Source organism: Apis laboriosa, unplaced genomic scaffold (assembly GCF_014066325.1).
Source record: "Apis laboriosa isolate Shangri-la unplaced genomic scaffold, ASM1406632v1 scaffold9_cov152, whole genome shotgun sequence".
NCBI lineage: Eukaryota > Metazoa > Arthropoda > Insecta > Hymenoptera > Apidae > Apis > Apis laboriosa.
The window spans coordinates 3,460,103-3,469,361 of NW_025224966.1; the positions used below are offsets into that span (position 1 = coordinate 3,460,103).

Sequence of the window (9,259 nt, forward strand, 5' to 3'; positions counted from 1 at the left end):
ATGCTTCTGCGTTTCTTTTCTTTTCTTTTTTTTTTTTTTTTTTTTTGTTTTAAAGAAATATTATTATTATTATTATAAATGATGATTTTAAGTTAAGTTGCGGATTGAATGTTTTTTCTTTTTTTCTTCTTCTGTTTAATTTCCAATAGCTAATCAAAGCACGGCCCCTCAACCCATCGCATTTTTAAAAAAATTCTCAAATCACTTACCGGATACTATTTTGTTGGCGTCTGCGATCACCCTCTGTCGTTTTTTGTCTTTGTCGTCAAGTTCATCGCGCAACTTTTTGCTCATCGTATCGCTAACGTGACATTTGTGCTCGAGAAAATCGGCCATTACATCCCCCAGTTCTTTCTCCTCGCTTGCGTATTTATCTTTGATAGGGGTCGAGGTTCCGTTGAATACAGTGCCGTTTGTGATCGTGACATGCTGTTTTGCTGTTAAGTGCAAAAAAAAAAAAAAATATGTGATTTAAAACGTTGTGAAAAATTGTATTGCTGATTCGTCAAAGCGCCAAAAAATATACATACAGAAATAACGAACAAATCATCGTATTATTTTTACTTATAAAAAATAAATCAATTAAAAATAAATATTGTTTTTTTTTTAAATTGTATTGATCGATATAGATAATATTTATTAACTGTACAAAATCGAGTTTAAAAGTAAGTTATTTAGAAAGCAAATAATATCTATTTCAGATATTTTTAAAACGTATACTACACACGTATATATCAATGTGCAACTGTAGCAAATATTGCGTTATATAAGTAGATATTTTTCACACAAATAGTATAGATATTATATACATATATAAATATAGACAAATATAAATGTGCTTTCTAAGAAGTGTAAAAGAAAGATTATGATTTCACATATTTTTCTTAGCGATGAAACGAAGTAGAGCCAATGTGTTATTCACAGAAATAATGCAAGCAGTGATGTCATATCCTTTCTAATGTAATCGAACGAGTATAGCATTGTAAACGTCATTCCGTTCGAAGAATATTTTTTTTTGCTTTATATACTTTATAATAAAGAGATTTTAATATGTAAAAATTATAATAATTCATAAGATATAAAAAGATTTTTCAAATATACGTACATTTATCTCGTTTAGTGCCGCTTGTATCGAGTTCTTCCATAGATCCCGACTCCTAAAGAAGAAAAAATTTATTTGAATAAAAAGAAAGTAAATTTGTAAACAAGATAATAAATATTCCTTTCTCCCCCCTCTCCCTCTCCCCCTTTTTTCCATAAATACAAACCTTGCTCTTATTAAAGTCATCGTAATCGGGATTCATCTTTGGATCCATCGTCGCGTCACGGCGAAGAGAGGTGTCCCTCGAAGGACCCAATTCTTCTTTCAAAGAATCAAATCCAGGTTGATCTAGTCGAACTCTCGCGACAGCTTTCTCCACGTCGTCGGTAATCAATTCAACGTTGAATATACATTTTTTCACTATGTCATCGCGGCCAATTTTGTTTAACGCTTTCTCCAAAGTATTTCCTACGAACGAACGAACAAAAAAAATATTATTTTCAATTTAATAAATAATCCAAATAAAATATCGATCGACCGATAATAATAATAATAATAATAATAATAATAATAATAATAATAATAATAATAATAATAATAAATTCAAATCAAAATAATTCTTTTACGAATCACGCGAAATTTATTCATCATCGATCTAACAAAGATGTCAAGGATGAATATTTCATCGGTATATCCTTGATACAATACCTGAGCTCATCGAAATCTGACATCTCTGACAAGGCGATCTCCTAAATAATACGGACAATTCACTGACGTACGTGTTGGTCGCTTCGTTTTCGTATTCTTGATACAAAGATATAAACATCTTGTGCGTTTATGCCTTCGCAAGAATAAAAGAAGGAAACAATAAGAATAATAATTGAAATGAAAATTAAATGAAGCGTAATAAACTGGGAAGACGATGGTTCGAAAAAAACGCTATAAATAATATGCACGATCACTTTCACTGTGTTTTTTTATCGAGATGGCGCGTATACTTCTGTTTGTTTTAACCGATTGCAGAACAGAAACGATGTGCTACGTGCATTTCTGTCGTACATCAGTGTCATTAGTACTGGCAAAAAAAAAAGTGGGGGAAAGGAGTCCATAGGTTTATGTCAGGCATAATAATGCAGGATGAGATCACCAACTACGTTGCTCCTCAGATTCCACGCGTCTTAGTCAAACATAGCCTGTCTGATTAATCGACCTTGCCGAGAAACAGGTTTTTTTTTTCTAAATTTTATTATCTCTAATGTAATGTTACTATATATCTAATGTTTGTCTACGCAGGAGAGGACGTTTCACTCAATCTCAAAAAAAAAAAAAAAAGAAAAAAGAAAAAAGAAAAAAAAATAGTTCAACGATATAAACATGTTTATCACACCGTGAATAGCAAAAATTGAGGATAAATTTTATTGGCAAAAGTATAAAATTTAAATTAATAAAAAAAATATCGTGTATTTATAAATAGTGCGCAATACTTAATAGCGCCTCACTAATAGGAGGATAAGAAGATAAAAATAATAGAATAAATTAGAGAGATAATTAAGATTAAAAACGTGACGTATCGAAATTGAAAAGAAGTACGTAGTAGAGATATAGAGATTACTACTGCGAATCTGAGAACTATATTACGAATATATTTATAAAGATGAAATAACGAATATTGACAACACTGCGCGTATCATCGCTCATTTAATTAAACTTGTCAAATAATGACTAAAAATAAGTAAGAGTTATCGTTTTAAACTATGAATCTTCTCCTTGTCCCATATTTAATTATAACATATTTAATCATATGAAATATTCAAATGTTGATCACCAAAACGAATGTATATTCCTTGTTTGAACATTTACCGATATCATTCGGCACAACGAGATAATAACCATATTAAAAATGTAATCCTAAATGTTTTCGTTTCTCATATCGTGTTCTCGTAATACTCAATTATTTAATTCAAGCGTTTAAATATTTATACGGATAAAATTTTTTTTTATCCAAATTACGCAGATACGTTATTCGTGTAAAATACAAAACAGTTGCTAAATATTCACTGTGATATTCACCGTAAAAATCGTCAGATTCAACAAGCTCGAGCAAATTTTTAGAATAACATTTCGTTCGAAAATATTCATTCGCGTTTACCTGTTGCTTTATTTCCATTGCTCTGCCAAACTTTGAGCATCGCTGCGGCTTGCTGCGCCGGTTTGTTAGCGTACTCTTGCTTGATCGTCGACACTTCGTTCGGCGGTACGTTTAATTCCTCCGCGAGTTTCTCCCAATCTTTGTCCAACAAATTTGCAATATCGGTCAATCGAATAGTAGCTCTGTGAATAGCGTCTGGACGGCCTGAAGAGATAATTAACGTTTACAATTCTCATAGATTCTCTCGATAGATCTTTCGGTGTTCAAAGAGAGAGAATAGAGGAAAACTCGTTACATACTTATTCCGCCGTCGCGTAGAAAACTATAATTCTTCGAGAGCTCTAATAAATCGACCTCGGAGACGGCAGGCTCCGGTGAGATTTTCTCCGGCAACAAAATGTTCAACGTGCATATAGGGGTCTGAGGCAATTCGCCTTTAGGAACCTTCGGCTCGCTCATGAACATTATTCGACCCATCATATCGGCTGCGTCCGGATCCTTTATTCTCGCCGTGAACGGCACTCTGTTCTCCTTGAAAGCTCTGAACGGCAATTGAAGCTGTTCGCCGCTCTTCAACACCGGCACGAGGTTACCCGAAAACTCCATGTATTGCGTTTTCCCCTCCAACACCTGTGGGAAAGATGGATTCGCGGAGGATGTGAAACGCGCAACAATACGATAATTACAACGTGTATACGATGTACGATTCGCACGCGATTAAATTGCACGAAGGTAATACTTTACCTCCACGTCTCGGCTCTTCGCTACTTCCGTGAAGTGCTCTTGATTTTCCAAGGTCTTGTCCTCTTTATCGTCGGTCATACAAAATACGCGCAATCTTGCCTCCAATGGATCTACTCGCTTTGCAAATACTACAAATCTGAGAACGGAACAAACGGTTCGATAACATTCCCCTCCGCACGTAAACGATAAGAGATGTAATCATGCAGGTAAAACGTAATTGAATGGTAATTGAAAATATAGAAAAAAATATATATATATATATAGAGATTGCGAGATTGATCGAAGAGAGAGGGGAAAAAAAACTATCTCTTTCTACAAATATATCTTGCGATTATATACGTCTTAAAAATTGAAAAATTCTTTTTCTAGAAAAATCGATATGTCTATTCTGAAAAAAAGATATGCAAAGAAATGATATATATATATGTTACTCTCTATACGATAATATTCACTAGGGTGTGATAATAAATCTACTGAGCAAGCTGAAGAGCTCTCTTCCTTACTCGTCTTGCCGGCACAGAAAAATCGTAACGTTTCGATATCGATCCGATTTTTTTTTTTTTTTTTTTTAGAGGAAATTGTTCTACCTGCGATTACGGTTACGGTTAATTTGTGTTTTTGAATTAATCTTAGGTAGATCAAAAAACGTACTTAGCCATAAAAGGTACGTGTGTCGCGTGTGTGTATAGCTCCGTAGCCATTTTCGTGGCTTCGGATATATTCCGACAATCCATTAACCAGAAGCGAGCGGATACCGTGGTAGTAAAGGAAACGCAATCTTTCACAAACGTCAATGGCGTCGAACCGGTGACATCCTCCCAGACTGCCCGAGACTGACCCCCTGAACGACATACATACCAAGTCCAATAATATTATTAAAATATGTCCGTGCTGCGTATGGGGGATCGGCATAAGTGAAATATGTGTGTGGGATATTAAATCCGGAATCGCGACCGAGATTAATTACAATTTCACCTTTTTTTTTTTTTTTTTTTTTTTTTTAGCTTTCAGCCCGGCACATTTTTCCGACCGCCCTTTGATCGTCGATTTTTATAATTTTCCACGCAAAGGATGGAAGAAACGAGTATATTTATCCAACGAATCGGAAAGTTTTTGCCAAATGATTTATCGAGAGAAAAATATATTTCGAACGATCGAAGAAAGGATGATACGTCGAAGTGGATGAGAATTCTTGATTTACGTAATTTTAAATGAATAGTCGTTTACGCTTATGTAAAACCGAATGTCGTTTCGCAATGACCGGGCTCAAAGTATTTCTAATACTTCAAAAGTATTAGAAAACGTGAATAGTTATGAATATTATATTAATTATTAGTAATCGTATATATATATAGGAAGATAAAAATAAAATATATTATTTATGAAATTGCATAAAGATATTGCATAAAATTTTTTTACCAATAAACATATAAATTTAAATAAATTTTCTTTTGTTTCTTTCCTTTTGTAAATATTAAAGTAAAAATAATTTACATATTTAAATAACCAATATCATTGCGCGACAGCGAAAACAGAAAAGAGGAATATTAAAAACGAATATTAATTTCTCATCATTTTTTCCCATCATCGGAATTATTAAAATTTGTATTTAATATCGGTCACCATAAGTGCGTTCATGTACGTGCTGTATCATATGTGTGGGTAATGTGAAACCAAATATACGCTGACCGAATATGATAATGCTTGCCAAATGAAAATAAAGCATCATACATTGAAAACCGCGCAAAAAGCAAAAAACGCGAATCGTGTGAATATGTGTTCAATAAATAAGTAAGCGATAAAAAAAAAAAAAAAAAAAGAAAGAAAGAAATACCAAAAGGTTGTGAAATAATTTTAATAAAAACGCGGCGTAACGCATGTCGAAAACATATCTTCCTGTTCTTTTTTCTTCTATTCTTTCCTTTTCTTTTCGTATTAAATTTGTATTAAACGTTCTCGATAAACGTTCGATAATTTAATATTATTCGACTGAATCGAATCGAGATTTTTGTCGAGAGAAAAAAAAAAAAAAAAAAAAAAAAAAAANAAAAAAAAAAAAAAAAAAAGAAAGAAATAGTAATGTGAAAAATCGGAATTAAATTTTTAAAGTGGAAAAATTTTCGTTGTATATAATTCGTGAACAAAAAAAAACGGCTGTAACGGATAGTTAAAAAAGATTAAAAAGAGAATAATTTGTCGGTCATAATTTTCGGTATCGGTAAATCGTGTCGTATTATATCGTTACATATTATAAATCTAAAAGTACATATATTTTGGGAACACAATTTTATAGAAGTTAATAAATTACAAGCCTAATATCGAAGCGGTTACCAGTCAAACGAATGTGCTGAAACAAAAACTTTGAAGTTAACGCTTACAATGAGCTAGGTAGTAAAATTTTATCTACTTTAATTAATAATCCATACCTAAATGACTCAATCCTAACAATATGCAAGCATTAACAATGAATCACAACAAGATATGTATACAACAATGGTACTCAACGAAATGTTTCTATGAAACATGCAGCTACCATCTCCCTTTTAAATCTCTATCCGAAGGTCTCCGGGACACGTGTACATGTACTTAATTGTACTTAAATTACTTTCCTAAAATAACAGATAACCTCTTAAATAAATAAATAAATAAATAAATAAATGAACGGAACACTTCAAAACCTACTACCTTTTAGCCGTTGCACACCTACAAGATCGTTAATAATAATTATTCTAATTGAACGTACAGAGAATAATTAATTAAGCGGAGTCCCGATGACCTGAGAACAGACGAAGATGCCTATCGCCCGCGCCATGCCTACTAAACTACTAAATTGATCATCGAATGCGTATAAAGTTTGATAAGAGCATATATATATATATATATATATATATATAAATTTAAATATATATACATATATATATATACACCAAAGGTGTTGCGGCGTAACATAAGTTTCAGCACTTATCGGTAAGAGATTCTCCAGTAAGACGGTACGCTGCTCTACAATATTACGTGCAAGCATATATTACCAGTTATGCTGCACAGAAGTCTCAGCGTCGGCGCATCTCCTGAATATTGATTGATCATGCCTTTATTGGCTGCTTGAGGCACGGGTATGGTTAAGGTTATCGGTTTGTGGAATTTTCTTCGTCTCGGCTCAACGGTTACGATCGGTGATACAGCCACTCTGTTACCGAGCAGCTTGGCGACAAGATCTGCCGGTATTGGATGCGCCTACAGATAAAAATGTTATTCTTGTTTATTATTATTATTATTATTATTATTATTATTATTATTATTATTATTTTTTTATTATTATTATTATTATTATTATTATTATTATTATTATTATTATTATTATTATTATATATATTGTTATTATTGATTGATAAATTGTCGCTTCGTTATCGTCGAAAATTATTATTATGATATAAGCTGAAGCTATGAAACGGATCGAACAAAAAAAGGAAATAAGCACCTGGAGCCCAACTCTGATCTTTTTAGTGAGAGCCGCTGGTGGGAATACGGCCTGGACTTGAGGTACGGCTGACGAAGAAACGGTGCCACCTTCTGGACCAACTGCGTGAACCTCTTGCCTGATACGGGACACTACTGCGAAGTAATGTGGGAAGTCTGCTGTAAGTATCCTCACGATTCGAGAAGTTTGGAGATCCTCGAGCTGGCTTAATTCTGTAAAATTGTATTTACACATGTATTGAAAATTGACGAAGAATATTCGGGATCGAAGGTAAGAATTTTTATACGAAAATACGAAAAATATATCTGATGTTAATACTGCTTCTTAAAATTATCTTTTTATTGCCTTTACAATTTTATTAATTTAAGTAATCAGCATTTATAAAAAAAAAAAAAAAAAAATAAAAAGAATTATCAGAAATGATAATTCTGTCTGATAAGAAAATATTTAGACGATATTTAATCATAGAAGATTTTTTTTCTCGTAATAGTTCATCTCTATGATGAACTTTTTCTTCTAAAGTATAAAGATTGAAACTTTTTTATTGCGATTTATTCTGAAACCGTACCTTCTCCTTCAAAGCTCTCATTAAGCACATCTTGGACGGCCTCCTCGCTGGCTTCCAAGGTGTGCTCGCGCCAAGTCTCTCCATTATCTGATCGGAGTATAACTATTTCTCGTTCTTTTCCTCGCAACGAAGCAAAGTGTGGTACTTCTATGATCACGGGTCTGAATGAAAGAGATTAAAAAAGTTGTTACTTATTATTGACGAGAAAGTTGATTCGAAACTTATAAGAATATACAAATTTCTCAATACTTATTAAACAAGTATTAAACAAATTCAATCTCAGAAACGGAAAAAACTGAATTAAATCGAGATTTAAGTTTCTCAGCGTATGAATGTTACGTATGCACAATAAGAATTGTTCGAGCGAATACAATAGCGGACCAATTCAGGTCAGCAAAGATTATCTAAATCTCTTTGTTACATGCCAATGTTACATTTTACGATGAATCAGAATATTCTAATTTCTAAACTTAAGATCAATCTCGAGATATTATAAAAATCAAAGTTGAAAATAATCATTTTACCATTCTATCAACAACTTTAAACGTTCGATTTTCCTCGAAAATCGTGTCATCGTATCGATAAACTGCCAACATTTGTTCCCTTCAAATTATCAAATCAATTAGCTTACATTCTTTTCCATACAAAATAAACATCTATTATTCTTAATTCAAAAATTCAATTGATTACAATATTTTCGTTCTCCAAGACTTTCAATATCGAATTTAATTACGAATTGAATTTTCTATTCATTTAATTATATATGCAAAAATGTGAATCATCTGAAAAATCTAATCTAATCAATTCAAGGTCACGAGGAGAGATCTCTACATTATTTGTATATATATCTATATACTATTAACGGAATTCCGTTTCCACAAATAAATAATAATAATACTCGTATTTCGAACGTACCCTAAAAATTTGGCGCCCACGGGTCCTAACTCCAGGATACGACTCGCAAGAGCCTCCCCTTCCATCAAAGGCGGCGGGTTCGTCAATTTGTCCCTTCTCAGATATCTGCATGTGACGCGCATAGGCATCGCTGCTTTCCTAGGAGGAACGATCACGCGTACACCACTGTGCCTGCAGCCGCGCATCGCACCGCCTCGCGCATCCACCAGAAACGAAACCAGGAAGCTGTCGTTTACACAATTAAAAGCACGCATTATAGACAAAAATTCGGGATAAATTTCTCGAGGAAAGGTATCGCGTATCGTCTTGTTACGAGAGAAAGAGAGAGAGAGAGAGAGAGAGAGAGAGAGAGAGAGAGAGAGA

General features: G+C 33.2%; 1 protein-coding gene across 14 annotated transcripts in view; it reads right to left on the bottom strand.

Moving 5' to 3' along the window:
* LOC122720093 (microtubule-associated protein futsch-like) overlaps window positions 1-9,259 on the bottom strand; it is a 78,123-nt gene that overhangs the window by 25,630 nt on the left and 43,234 nt on the right. For all 14 annotated transcript variants that reach the window (XM_043946590.1, XM_043946582.1, XM_043946581.1 and 11 more), the window contains 11 exons: window positions 8,897-9,121; window positions 7,982-8,142; window positions 7,414-7,625; window positions 6,965-7,169; window positions 4,587-4,776; window positions 3,936-4,071; window positions 3,491-3,821; window positions 3,192-3,395; window positions 1,269-1,510; window positions 1,106-1,157; window positions 210-437 (listed from right to left, as the gene is read on the bottom strand). In XM_043946590.1, the coding sequence (XP_043802525.1) occupies window positions 210-437; window positions 1,106-1,157; window positions 1,269-1,510; window positions 3,192-3,395; window positions 3,491-3,821; window positions 3,936-4,071; window positions 4,587-4,776; window positions 6,965-7,169; window positions 7,414-7,625; window positions 7,982-8,142; window positions 8,897-9,121 (2,186 nt within the window). The remainder of the gene's footprint in view (window positions 1-209; window positions 438-1,105; window positions 1,158-1,268; window positions 1,511-3,191; window positions 3,396-3,490; window positions 3,822-3,935; window positions 4,072-4,586; window positions 4,777-6,964; window positions 7,170-7,413; window positions 7,626-7,981; window positions 8,143-8,896; window positions 9,122-9,259) is intronic.